We start from the raw sequence: 14,834 nt of genomic DNA, 5'->3' as shown, positions 1-14,834 counted from the left end.
TTCCACTGTGCTTCTATGTATAGACAATACACTAGGAGACACTCCTCACCCCAGCAGGAAACTACCTATGTAACACAGAGTGTGATGCTTGCTCAATAAATGATGCAATGGGAGAGCAAGCTGCAGCAACAAAGGAGCCTTCATTAGTTTCCTGCAGGCAAGTCAGAGTTAAAAGTACACCTCTACCTCCCTAGAAGCAACTGGAGTTGTGAACCTAAACCTTCCACATTTGTTCTCTTCCTATTCACAGCTTTCAAATACTCTTCTACTATTGATCCAAACGTATCTTAGTTTGGGTCACCTTTCTGGGCTGGATTTCAGCGATGAAGTACGGTTTGGTAGGGGCAAAGTGGCAGACCTCTTAAACACCTTCTCTGAGTCAATATGGTCCATCTCACTCTTGGAGCGAGGAACTGAAGGCTGGCTTCTAGCTGTAGAACAAATCAAACACAGGGATGTTGGTGAACTGGATAAGAGGCCAACAAATACATACTTTATATACTCCCTTATATTTGAAATATTATACAAGAAATGGGAATTACTTACTGTCCTCACAATAGGAATAACGAGGAGAGTATGAATCAGAATCTTCATCTGAAAGACAAAAGCATTTTGCAAGTGAGCTGAAAAAGCCCTCCAAATGAAGCCTCAGAAATCCTTTTCATTTCCGTTCTTACACTGGCCATAACTAGAGAGTAATACACCCAATACCTACCACAGAGAGGATCCTAAAAAAGAAAATGTCAATGAGATTTAAATTGCATTTAAAAATGCTTCCTAGATTAGATATAAATATTAATGTAGTACTTATACTAATACCTTTCTCCGGCCTCTCAAAGCACTTTAAAAAACAATCACTTTTTGTCACAAAACGCCTCCAGAGCAAGTGTTATTAGATCCACTTTATCAAAAGCTGAAAGATAAATCGAGAATCTAAATGCTGAACTGTATGCCTAAAATAACTCATTAGGTGCTAGACACAGTAATAGAGCTGAGGAGTCCTGTTCTCAATCACACACAGTAATCACTGGGCCATCTTGCTAGTATTAAGTAGCACACCAAATTGAAGTATGTTCACTGACTCAGATTATCTTTAAACACTGATAACATTCCTGGCACAATACACGCATGTATACTTGCACTAAGAGACTGTCCTTGCTCTAAAGAGCTTACCTTTTAAATAGAAAAGATATATCTATAGAATGCAATAGAGGAGTTCAAGCAGCTCTACAAGAGCTAGCAATGACAGTCATGATTGTAGTGCCCAGGGCAGGTGCACACCTAAAAGAGGTGGAAGGATGGTAGCATTACTGCCCACACTCTACAGGTGATGTCCACAGAGTAGCTTTGATTATCAAAAACCCAGAGGTATCTTTTTCACCATTTTCAGCATGGTTTGAAATAAATCCTCAATGAACTGTATCTAATAACATGAGTAGCTAGGATCAGAACTGGAAACTGGATCCATAGACCCATCCTCTTTCTCTACCAATGAGGGTTCCAACTATCAGGGAAGTGTACTTGAGATATCTGTAAGACTTCAAGGCAAAACACAAGATAAATGGAACACCTGCAAAGAAAATCATGAGTAAAGATATTACTAACAGCTCTGTGAATAAACCACTGAAATAGCCAGATAAAAATAGAGAAAAACAGAAATAGATGAAGAAAAGAACATACTGTACATTTGTCGCATTAACTTAGTGATGTCAATCAACAGACTGAAACAATTTGTAGCTTCTCTCTCTCAAGGAGTAGCTGCTATATCCAGCCTCATCTGCTGGAAAAACAATTTGGCTAATACAGCTGACCTGAACTTGCACTCATTGCTTAACTGAGCTTTTCAGAAAGGCTCAAAGAGATCTTAACTCTTAGCCCCACTGCTGAATTTCTCTTGGTGAATGAATTAGAAGGTTTAAGTACTAAATACAGTTATCGATTTCTGGTATGCTTATTATAGCCTTCAGGCAAAAAAAAAAAAAAAAAAAAAAAAAAAAAAGTCAAATTTCAGGCCAATTTCCATGTTTCAGACTAAAATGACAGAGAACAAATGTTGATCTATTTAATATCATAACAGGAAATTGTTGAAAAAGTTGATCGCTATTGCTATAAAACGTGGGTTTATACAAATACCAAAATACTTGGTAAATCGCCATCTGCACATACAAACAGATGCAAACACATCTAATACCATCTTCACATCCATTCAAGCTCTCAGTATTATTTAATGCTAGTGAGCAATTAAAACACTGATCTACTTACTCAAAAATAAATGTCAATACTCATTAAGAATCATCATTTAGGCAGGAAAAAATAATTTCAGATAAATGCTAAGTTTCCAATTGCAAAGATTTTAATAGCTAAAGTAATGAGGAAGAAAATGATAATCTTCTGAGAGAACATTTCTGAGGGAGAAAACACGGGCATTCTTCTATTTTATAGCAATGAACAGTAAAACACAGAAATCTGGAATGACCCCATAAAGTTTAAATCAGAGATGAGCATTTGAACAGGATCTCCTGAGCAGCATCCTATCTATACAACACTTAGTGGAGCTGGGCATGGCCAAATCATACTTCCAAAATCTGATTCTTTTCGCAAAAAGTGGCAGCTCCTAGAGAATCTATAGAGTGTTTTATTGTTGCTGTAATCTGTTTTTAAGGTTGGCTAAAATCTCTAGATTTCAATAATCTTAGACTTTGAAAGAATTTTAGAGAAGAACCCAATCTTAATGTTTTTAGGAGATCTCACACAACAATCCAGAGCAAAAAGACTAACACTCAGAATGTATGCAATCTAAAGCTTGAGGTTTCAACCCATCTCTGTATAAGCCCTTTGCAGAAGAATAGAATATCTTGAAATGTATTCTGAATATGAAACTTGGACTCCAACACAGCTACACCATCATATATTCTGGATTCCTCATCAATAAAAGAATCCAAGCAGGTATTTGAGAAACATTTCCCAATATACTGTAAATAATGAGCAAATATCAACCACCTAAATCAGCAAATTACTCTCATCTGCACATTTGAAGTGCATAAGGGAAATTTATGGGAAACCAGACTCTTACTGCAGTAAGTTCATTAACTTTACAAATTGTTTTTGTTAAGATAAGGAGTAAGATGGATTTTCAAACTACATTACAAACCAGAAAATTAATTGCAAAATTTCTTTAGTGACCAGTTACTGAGCTTCTGTTTCTCTCTCATTTGTATCAATATGCCATCCTGTCAACAGAAAATACTTTATACTACCTTGTAATATCAAGACAAGATTTTTCACCTGCAGGTTTCACCAAAAATTAAGTATCTTAGATACCTGTTTGACACTAATCCACATTCGTTTTTACAGTGAAATGCACTTCACATCTCATCTTCTTTGATCATTTCAGCTGGAACTCAGATCATACACTTTTCTTTTTATAAAATACCCACCAAATCCTTAATACAAACACTGAATGAAATGGTCAATTAATAATATCACCAGGGCTGGCTTGAGGCACAGGCTATGTAGGCAATCCTGCCTAAATGGCAGGATCTTAAGCAGTACCAAAACATGAAGCAAACAAGGCTGTCACCACCACCACCTCCCTGATTAGTAAACATCTGTATGCCCAATGTCTGCAGCGGATTCCAATGTTTCTAATTTATAAGTGTTTTCATATATATGCAGACGGTTGTAGGATTATTACTGCTATAAGTACAATTTTGCCATCCCTGAAACATGACAGACAAATCTAGTTTATACCTGAAATTGAAAGGAATCTCCTGAGCACATGAAGAGGCTAATGTAAAGACAGTGATGTAAGCTACAACATGTACAGATGACCATCACATTCTGCCCTTGCCCAGATATGCGAGTGCACCTAAGGCCAGCCCTGAACCTATGTTACCAGGTTACATTTATTTTAAAGGACTGCATTGAGGGACTGATCCAAAACCCACTGAAGCGAGCAGCCATTTCACCAATAGACTTCAGTGGTATTTTGATCTGGCCCTAATACTGTGTTAATATTAAAAATAATAAATAAATAAATAAATGTGTTGATCCAAAAGAAAGGCAAGAGAAATCACAGTTAAGTCACACCTTTACATGTATATCAGCATTTTAGGCATGGTAAGTAATCACTGCACGCATATGGCTAGGTATAATTGGTAAGCGCACAAAACCAAGCAAACCTCAAGTCTGTAGCATTAGTCAACTACTAGTTAGAAAGCCAGAGGAGCACTGCAAAGCCAAAAAAGGCATCATACAGTCAAGGCAATGCTTACAATGCAGCAAACAATTATGAGGTAGCATAATGTTCAGCAACTAGAAAAAACTCCAGGAAGAAAATAAATGGACAAGGCAGCATTTGTGCAGAAAAATATAGATGGTCCTTCATTATTACCTTCAGAGATAGGGCTAGGAGTAGACGCAGGAAACTGGTATGTAGGAGAATAAGGATTGTCTTCTGCAGCAGAGAAAAGCAGTGGATTTTGAGGCTATCCACAGTGAAGTGGAGGTTCTGCTTCATCCCCCAACTTCCTACCACCATTTGGCTTTATTGCTTATTTTAATAACACTTGAGTAAACATAATCACTCTTTAAAAAAGGATTAATGGATTAACAAAGTTTTAATTACTTTATACATTACACAAGAAGGTATATTGGGCATGACTAGACCTGAATCTAGTTACTATTATGGTACTACAGTACAGTTAACTCAAAGCACGAGACAACACATACTCTGACTATGCTTCTGGTACCTTCAGGTTTTTGCTGGATTTCAGGAAGTTCAGGAAATATGTAGGTAGGGCAATAAGGATTTTCTTCAGGAGTGTCTAAGGAGAGGAACACGATTTGAAAAAAGAATAGAGAGTAAAGATTTAAAGGGGAAGAATGGCAAGACAAGAATCCACACAAGCTGCAGAACAGTTCCTCATGTGCTGATGATACAGCATGACACTACCCAGATGCCTTCTTGGGCCCTAGGGGAGATCCTGGAAGCAGAAAGGACTAAATTTATTCTTCCTATTCAGAAGTACTGGCTCTGGCTGAGCTGAAGAACCTCTGTTAGGAGCACTGGGATGAGGAAATGGTTCAACTCTTTCTCGCTCTATCCAATACAATACGGTATTGGTATGCCTAAATATGCATAAAGCTCATCATGACAGCACCTGCAGTGGCATGCAAAACTGGAGCAGTGTTATGTAAGCGCAGTTCTGGATTGCATTTGCCTGCACATGAGCCTGTTCAGACACTGCAAACGCTGCTGCAGCCATTTCTCACACAGAAGAAAGAACATGGATGTATCAGCAGCCAGGCACTAAAGTGCCTCAAAGTAGTAGAGTCCCTCACCACGATGAGACTTTAATAGGAACATGAAACATCATGTTTGCAAGAGTTTATTACAGAGTTTTGAGTTATGAATGAAGAAAAATTTGAAGTTTTGAAGAGCAGAATTCAGATTCTGAACTGCTCAGAATCACTGGAAATTGTTCCCATGGTATCTGTGAGCCTCAAACCAAGTTCTATTAAGCAGGTACTAAAGCAAAGTTGTTTCAGTAATAGCTTAATATCATTCAAAAGTGTTGGGTGGGGCAGCTGCTAATACTGGAGTTCAGGGATCTGTTTCTTAAGTATAGACTTAGTGGCAGCCTTCTGTACATTCAATAGTACGTTTGGTTTCATGAAGGCACTGCAGTAAACCTCTCAGAACAATCAGACCTTGCTTTGGACTTCAGTGCTTTCTTACATTTGTTTTTAGAGATTTTAAATACATTGGTTGAATTCTGTGGTGCAGAGTAAAAACTAGTTAACATAAAACACTTCTATTGAATATCCATAGTACGATTTTTCGTATGTATTAAAAATGTTGTTAAGGTGGTCTTGTAAAGTTAGTAAAATGACCCATCGTACAGTACCTCTGTTTAGCTTGTGTATCTGTTTGAACATTGTCTTGTACCAGTCCTTCGATCTGTCTGTATTCTATTGGAAAAAAACATAACGCACAATCACAAACATGAATTCTACCAGCCTTTCAAAGTCTTTTTTTTTTATCTTATCATATTCACCAAAAAATACACACCGTGTGTAATTTAGTCATTCATGCTCTGTGTCCAGTGGACACATGCAGTGTTCAAGTCACTCCAGACACTAGTTGTAATGGGTGTGTTCTTTTCACTGTAATTTCACTTGATAGTTGAATGAAATTAAACACAATGTTTAGAAGAGATAACTGCCTTTAAGATGGCTGAACTAATGCAAAATTAATATCCTCCTTCACCGCTAGCAGTGAATGAACAACGTGCTCCAATATGATGAAAAGAGAGACTCATATTTACTTTTTTTTCCACCTGATGCTGAAATTGGGTCATTGATAGAAAAGTTCATAATAATATGCACTGGAACTAAAATTCTATCTTCTCTTATATCTCTGCAGCCTCTGTATCTTCAGCAAATTCCCCAAGTTTCAAGACAGGCAGAACCCGGCCCAGGTTTTTGCCATAGTCACTTTTCTATTGTTGCCTTACCCTCAATGGAATGCCAATGTCATCAACAGAAGTATCAGCCATATGCTGAGGACTCTTGACAATTCTTCTCTTCTCTTCCAACACCCTCCTTTCACTCAGCACTGGCTCCTGGATTGGCTTGACTTGTGTGAGTGCCAAATCTACTTTATCTGAAATTACTCTGTCTGGCACAGAATCTGGAAACAAAAACAAGGCATTCTTACTTCATCTCAGCATTCCATCACCTCGCTATATCCCACTCTTTTAAGGCAAGAACCCTGGCAAATAGTTGATGAGACAGACTGTCATCCTGCCAGCTGTGGCTAGCATATAGGCTGAAGGAATCTAGCAAGAATATGTTTGATACCAGCAAAAGCAGGCTAGCATTTCTTCACACACCTCATGAGAGGCTCAGCTGTTACATAAGACAAGATTTTTGGTTTTGGAGACTTTTTTGGGGTATAATCAGTGACTCTGCAATTTCATTCTTAATCAGCTACACGGTAGTAGGGGATCACTTCTTACAGCTTGCACTCACCTGCCTGAAAATCTCCTTTGTTACAGACAACAGGATCATTTCTGTGTCCTAACTAGAGTTTGTAAACAACAAATCCCACTACAGTTGGTTAACATATGTACGATTCCTCTCTAAGTGGGGAAAGCAACTACTTGCTCCAGACTGCCTTGATTCTACCTGGTATTCCTTGATGCTGCTTGGCTGACATCCATATGCAGCACCACTGAGCAAGGAACCTGGGAGCTTGGACTGCTCTGAAGATCTACTATGCTGTGGAGAGCTGCAACACGACAACTTTTAGGCTCTGCTAAGAACTCCTACATGGATTTTCTGGAGAGAAAACATCAGTGATTTTACAGTCTGTCTCATCAAGGATTTGCTGGAGCCTGTTCACTTTGTATCACTGCATGCATTGAAGATAGAGAGAGGTTTATTCACATGCACATCAACATGCTGCCCAAAGCCATTAAATGTGAAGAAATCTGAGAGGGACAGTTAGCAGAGGAGGGGCTCATGCACAACAAAGCACTGGTACCCTGAGCAAACACAGTTCTGGTCTGCAAAAATCAGTACATGAAGAATTTGTGTTTGAGTGGTTTCTCCTCTAAAAAAAAAAAAATAACGAAGTAATGTTTATAAAAACGTCATCATGTAGCAAAGCATCAGTTAAATCTTCATCTACCTTATCCCATTTTGTTTTCTCTCCACAGCAATGCATGTACACTGTCTTCTGGTCTTTTCTGTGTTTCTGGTGCAAAGGGCTATTCTGTAATTGGTTCATTCCCCTACATCTGGGAGAATTAACAGCCAAATTCCATACTGGAATATTTGCCACACAGCTCCAAAGATTTCTAAAGCACTGCTGGAGGTACAAACCAGGCCAAGGTACTCAAAAACATCAAACAGCCAAAACTGGCCACATAGATAATCACACTGCATACCCCATGGCACCTTCGACATCAGCAGCAACATGGGACTGCACAGCAAGAGTCCCACTGCTGTGAGGAAGAGGATGCAAGAGACAGGGGATGAGGTGGCCACCTGTATCTCTGTGGTTGTTCTGACTCAGTGAGAACAGGTGGAGGCCCAGCTGTGCAAAATGGGATTCACTGGCAGGCCATGGGCCATTTGGGTCCAAACAAGCCACACTGTGAGCTATCTCTAGTTTGGAAAACAAAAGAGTTCCTGATCGTGAAGGGAAACACCTTGTGGAAGGGAAAAGCAATAGGAAGGAAGCTTCTGTCTGCAGGACACACAGCTGAGCTGAGTGCGCTGAGACACCACCAAGGGAAAGAATAGGGAAAAACGTGCAGCCTGCCACCTGAGCAGGGCACAGCAGAGAGCAGCTATTCGTGTGGCACCAGAGGAGCTGGCTGGAGGCAGCTGGACCCTGGGAGTGGGAACAGGAAAATAACTTCTCTTCCCTGTCAAGGAGATGCTCATGGACCTGTTGCAGGGGCAGATACAGCTGCAAGGGGAAAGAAGGCTGGCAGCACACCTGCACGCTTGTCTGCTACAATTTTATCATATACTTCTTAGGAATTGGCACAAATACTTCTGCTCTTGAGGTCAACTCTGATTTTCCTCTCCCCACCCTATGCAAGATGGACTCTAACGGCTATGCAGGGAAACCTGAGAATACATCCCATGTCAGTAAACCTAACGGCTCAAAAGGCAATCAAACCAATCAACAGATTACAATTTAGGAGGAATACATTACCAGTTCTAGGAGTTAGGTAGGTATATTAACACAGCCACACTGGCAGCAACGTGGAGGAGAAACTGAAATCAAGCATTTGGTGACCTGGACTAAGCCAGGACAAACATTTAAAGTCTTTCTTTTGCGGTTCCTGGCAAGTGTGTTTGCTCAAGGCACTTCACAGCTAACAAAGCAGCACTTTGCTCCAGCAGAGGCAGTGGGTGCGAGGGAGCAGACCTTTCACATCATACCTGCCAGGCTACTAAGCCTTTTTTGCTGTTCTGTGGTAAAGAAAGAAACAAAATAAAGAGAAATACAGAACAAACGGGTGAGACAAACAGCAAGTGCTCTAGTGCTGCATTTCTGACAGGCAAGAAATACGCTGCAGACAGAACGGCAGCAGCTGCTGGAGAGAGTCTGTTTTCAGATCACTGCTAAAGTGACAATCCACAGCCCCTTCTCCACACAGCACCCATGTGGATTACATAAATCTCATGATGCAGTGCCCAATACATTTGTAAAGAGTATTTTTTATTTTTTAAATACCAGAGAGAATGTAAAAAGCTGGACAGGAGACAATTTTAAAAACACACTGAGGACTCAGAGTCAACCAACTTGATCAATAACTGCTATCATTAACACAAAGTGCATTTTAAAACAATAATACAATAATTTCAAAGCAATATAGGAAAGTATTGAGCCAATGTCGTGCTGAGTCTCAGCATATACTAATGAGTCACAGATTGAGTGATCAGCCCACAGGCACAGGCTGGGTAAGGCAATGAGTTTCAGAGATGTCACTTTGTTTTAGAGCCTTTCATTACTGAGTTACAATACACAGACTGGGACATCTGTGGTATCTTCTGGGGTGTTTCACTGTCCTTATAAGTTGATAGAGCTGCTTTCTAAAGAGATGTCCAAACAATGTGCCTGAGTTGCAGCTGGGAATAAACCAAGGATTTTTAGCTGTGTTCTTTGCTCTATCCACTGCTTAGCAGTTAATCTGGTTATTTAATGCATGAAAGCAGTTTGAAAAGAATAAACATTTTACTGACATACAAAACGCAGACACTCTTGAAAGCTCATGTGGTTAATGCAAAGACTTACAAAACTTTATATATATTAATTACACCTGTTAAATATTCATAATAAATCATGCCATGCACTGTCTGCCCAGGCAATAACCGTGCTTTGCGGTGGCATGGGACACTTGCCAAGCAACACTGCAGTAGGTAAAAATTCTCCATCTGCATGTTTGTTAGCAGAGTCTGTCCTTAATGGATGTTTGTACTAAATGTACTAACTTTGCAAGGGAGACCAGTGTTTTTCTTTGCTAAGAAAAGCTCCCTTACTAGCAGAGCAGAAGTGCTGTTTCTTTTTTGTTGTTGTTGTTTGTTTTTGTTGTTGTTGTTTTGGTTTGTTTTTTACATGAAGGTGATGTTTTCTTTCTACTTGTGTCTCAGACCAGGAAAGAGCTGCTGATGGACAGAAGCTGGGGACGTATCTGCTATCTCACTCTCCCAACTGACCAGAATCAGTTTGCAGCCCCAGGCACACACTAGGCAAATGAGGATTTGATCTTTGATCCTGCGATCTGGGACTGTAAGCAAAGGCCAAAGACTTGTCAGAGTCTCAGAGAAAGGGCTGAGCAGGGGAAAACAACTGCTGACAAAAGGGAAGGAATGATTAAAGATGCCTTCAGAATTCCCAGAGGAACGACAGAATAAATGAAGGCTTGAAACCAATAACAGAAGGGGAAGAGGAAACAAATATTTCAGTATGTTTACTGCAAAATTAAGATGTCAAAAATAAAACGCATCAATCTAGACACCAACAAATGTGAAGGGAATGAATTCTTACTCTAATATTAGGAATGAACTAGAGGATCTGAAATAATGTGCTTATGGGCATAAATGTTACTCAGTTGGCGATACTGAAATCTGGTATAAAAAAAGTTCTGAGTTCTCTCCTCATGACTGAGCAATTGTATTTACTATGTTTCAAATGTCATGACCTGTTTCTAAGTTTAGCAGCTATAAGCAAAAGATCTTAAATGCTTGCAGATTAATGAACCAGCAAGTAAAGTATAAAATAGGACAGTAGATGATGTCTGCTACAACAGTCACTCCAGAGAATAAGATAACTAGCTCCTGAAAGAGCAATCAATAAACCACTGAGGAGAAAAAAAGCCACATTATCCATCTGGAAGACTAACTGAACTACAGGAGATTTCAGATTGCCAGCATTAAAACGACCTTGAAATTTCTTTCTCAAAGGATATTCACAGCACACAAGAGGAATTTATATTAAACCTCATCTTGACATGAAGGAATTGATTTCAGAACAAAATATAATTAACTATTTCAAGGGAAGGTGGGCCACAATCCAATAACAATGTTATCTGCCATGAGACTAAACCAGCTTTGAATGGATACGGTCCAAAAAGTTGAAATCAAATACGAATCACGTCAGCCAGGAGAGACATAAAAGATCGCTAAGATGTGAGAACCATTTAAAAACACCATATCAGCTACATTACAGAAATATTACAAAATACTACCAAAAAACCTTAATACTATGCTGGGAGTCTAGATGAGGGCAGAAGCATAAGGAACTGTAAGGAATCCCCAACATACAAAGCAGATAGAAAAGAAAGAAAACATACCTATGTGTAGATAATATATGCCAGGAAGTAGAAGAAAACTATGATGGAAGAAAAAGAATTTACAGAATGTCCCAGAGATTCAAAGAGAGGTTCAGAATAAACAGACCTAACAGAGGACTTCATATTTTACCAAATAGGCACATTGAAACTATTATTAAGAGGGCAAAAAATATGACACATCTAATCACTATTTCCATTCTTTTTTTTTTTTTCACCCCTCATTAAATAAAAAGCCTGACGTCCTAGTGCCTGATGGAGAAATACTTTCCACTTCAACAGTAACAAAGGACCATGCTGAATGACAGAAACTGAGGTCAGAGACTCGATAATCACTGTGCTCATATGAAATGCACCAAAGAATTTTAGATCAGTTTTTCTGCTCTAAAGAATGAAGTTTCAGGAAGAGCAGCTTGCTGGACTGTTGACATTCATCCTCAGTATGCCTTGCAATACAAAGGAAACGCTACAGGACAGGAAGAAAGATGCTGTGACAACATTTGAAAGGCATAAATGTGATGGCTGGAACATCTGCCTGTCAAGTTGACAGTAACCCCAGAAAAAATATTGTAATGACTGATACGAGATTTTATTATAAAAAACTGTGCAGAACATAGCATCAGTTAATGCAGACTGATGATGAAGATGTGTTCTCAAACTAGTTCAATATGATCCTTACAAATCACAGGTTTGATTTCTAAGGACTGGAAAACATGTTTGAATGGGATATTTTATAGATTCAGTTATGCTGCTTAATAAGTTGCAATCTATAACACAGTCAACAAAGATGTGATTATAAGGCTCTTCAATACATCAGCCTACAGTATTATGAGGCCTGATAGGCAGAGGCAAGAGATGTTCAAGACAGAATAAAATTGTGAAGGTAAATTAATCAAGTGAACAATCTGACATCCCTTGTCTCAAAGCCAGAGTGTGCAGACCATCATATTATACAAATTTGTCATGCTCTTAAAATCTACATAGAGAAAATATCCTTGGGAGGCACGCACTCTAAAATGCTCCAGATTTATAACAAGGCAACAAAAAGCTTTGAGATAAAAAGGTTGTCTCAGAACATTTGAGAATCCAGACATCCTCATTCAGGAGGACAAAAAGTTTCTTCAGATGCTGGAAGAAAGGAAGAGATACAACCCACTCACATGAGTGATACCATCAGCTGGGCTACAGCACAGTAACTAACTCTGGAGCTAAAGACAGTAGTCTCTTTAACAGAGGCACTGAAGAAAAGAATATGCATGTTGTCTGCAAAGGAACAGAACAACAACTGCTGGTAAGCAGACTGATTTAAATGAGTGCAAATCTTGCCGCCATTTCATGATTTTCTTCCTTCACAAAACACAGGTTTCAGCATTGCAGATGAAACTTCTCCTCCTCCTGTCTTGGAGTTTCCCAAGTTCACTAGAAACCAAAGCAAATTGGGACTGCATCTGTGTGAACCTTTACAAACTAGTCTTTGGTGATGCAAAACCAACCGGGAGGCTGAGGTAATGCCAGTCATCAGAAGAACTAAAAAGGAGAAGGAAAAGTTTTCCTCTAACACAGAGATAAAGAGATATTACCATCCATTTAAAAGAAGCTGTGGTGAGGTGGAGAAAGATTTGCATGAGCTGTCTTGTGTTTATTAAGTTGTTTTGTTCATACACAAACCTAGAGTATACTGTGATGAGGGTCTGAGTTTAATAGGTTGTGGAGGGAGGAACAGACTGCCAAATTCAAACATACTGGCAATCGGTTGATTTACTACCAGGTAAATATAGCTGCTTCCACACTGAAGTAGCTGAGAAGTAGCTCATCCTTTTTCCAGTACAGGAGGACCTACCTCAGTTTATCTCGATTGTACTGACAGATAGACAACAGCACACAGCCTTTCCACCACGACAGAACACCTAATGAGGGATAAGCTTTTACCTGCAGTAAGTTAATATGTCCCCTTAGAAACATCTTCCCCAACATCTAAGTAGCTACTGATCCACATGTAGTGATTAGAAAAAGTAGGCATTGTGCCACACTTCTAACCTGTCACCTGTGTGCACCTGGAGTATGCTACAGTCCTAACGCCTCCTGGAAACATCTTTATTATCCCTTAGTAGTATGGACTTCACTGTCCATGGCACAGACATTCCTAAGTTCCTCGCAATTCTAACAGGTTACTCAGTTCGAACTGAGTACCTAACTGGAAGTCTTCTTACCTCGATTGTGCTGCAAGAGGACAATAGTGGGATTGACGATTGTGGTAGAGGGATAGGCAGAAGATGACTTGTTGATTGATGTGAAGGAAGTTGGATAGTCAGTGCCACTGCTAGGCTGGGTCACGTCATTTAGGGCAGGACCTGGGTCCTGAAAAGGAGAGCAATACATTATCATCAGCACACAGGAAAGCTGCAGCACTGGGAAAATCTGGGAATAAAAAAAGCCATTTGAGACTGAATGAGAAGCACAATCATAGCAATTTTTAGTAAAAAGGCATAAGCATGAGCATTACCTTGCTCCATGTATGTACTCTGCTTCTTGTTAATGCAATTAGTTTGCTAAGGCAGTTGTATAATTCTTTGGTGTTGGGTTTCATGACACCAACCCCAAGAGGAGGCACTAAATTAATCCGGCAGGCTCTCTAGAGCAAACACAGGGTGCCAGAAACAAGCAGTTCTAGCTGTAAGAAAAGAGGTAGACATCCTTCCCTGATACATACACACGCAATTTTTTTTTTTTTTTTTTTTTTTTTTTTTTTTTTGTCGGGGGGGGGAGGTTGTTGTTTTAAAACAATTCCTTTCATAGCAAGAATCAGGCATGCAAAACTCATGCAGTTCTAGAATGAAACATTACTGTAGCTGGTTTGGTAAGGAAGGTCCAAGAAATAAGGTTAGCACTATCACTCAGGAGACCGTGTGACATCTACATTGTAAAAAATCATGAAAAACAGAGAAATAACAAACAGTAGGACTCTACTAAGGAAGATACTCAACGTAACTTTGTTGCTGGAACATGGATAGCAGGCTACTCTTGCCTTCCTAAAGTAGCAAGCTCCACTGTTCATGAATTTCAAACCCACCTTTTGTATCACCACAGCTGTGCTTGTTCTGCAGAAATACAGGCTGGGCCCACAGGGAAACTTAAAAATTAGTTCATCTTTGAAAATCCTCAGTCTAAGGATATCAGGCTCTCTCTTTACCTTACTGCCAACAAAAACAAAGGGGTGATGGCCTAAGAATGTGTGCAGCAATTTAGGCTGAGATTTTTCAAAACTTCTCACGGAATTTAGATGCACAATTACAATTAAAGTTAATGGGGAATAAGCATCTAAACAGAGTGAACGTGGAATTTCTGCATTCTTGCTGCTCCATTGTCAGACTGGAATGTTGCAGGCCACTGATCTGTGAAACACAGCTGAGCATTCAAACAAGAGTTTAAGTCAGTACTGAAAATAAATAAATGCACAGA

At 39.4% G+C, this 14,834-nt stretch overlaps 1 protein-coding gene across 40 annotated transcripts in view; it reads right to left on the bottom strand.

Moving 5' to 3' along the window:
* The window catches only part of SORBS1 (sorbin and SH3 domain containing 1), a 167,705-nt gene that overhangs the window by 36,021 nt on the left and 116,850 nt on the right, over nt 1-14,834 (bottom strand). For 36 of the 40 annotated variants that reach the window (XM_085230034.1, XM_085230027.1, XM_085230035.1 and 33 more), the window contains 8 exons: nt 13,586-13,733; nt 8,965-8,994; nt 6,519-6,694; nt 5,910-5,973; nt 4,752-4,826; nt 4,394-4,456; nt 547-594; nt 302-431 (listed from right to left, as the gene is read on the bottom strand). In XM_085230034.1, the coding sequence (XP_085086160.1) occupies nt 302-431; nt 547-594; nt 4,394-4,456; nt 4,752-4,826; nt 5,910-5,973; nt 6,519-6,694; nt 8,965-8,994; nt 13,586-13,733 (734 nt within the window). The remainder of the gene's footprint in view (nt 1-301; nt 432-546; nt 595-4,393; nt 4,457-4,751; nt 4,827-5,909; nt 5,974-6,518; nt 6,695-8,964; nt 8,995-13,585; nt 13,734-14,834) is intronic. The other 4 variants (XM_085230043.1, XM_085230049.1, XM_085230059.1 and 1 more) reach the window with 2 other exon arrangements.

The sequence above is a fragment of the Meleagris gallopavo genome, chromosome 8 (assembly GCF_905368555.1).
Source record: "Meleagris gallopavo chromosome 8, MGAL_WU_HG_1.1, whole genome shotgun sequence".
NCBI classification, from domain to species: domain Eukaryota; kingdom Metazoa; phylum Chordata; class Aves; order Galliformes; family Phasianidae; genus Meleagris; species Meleagris gallopavo.
This window is presented reverse-complemented; position numbering and strand designations above follow the sequence as displayed.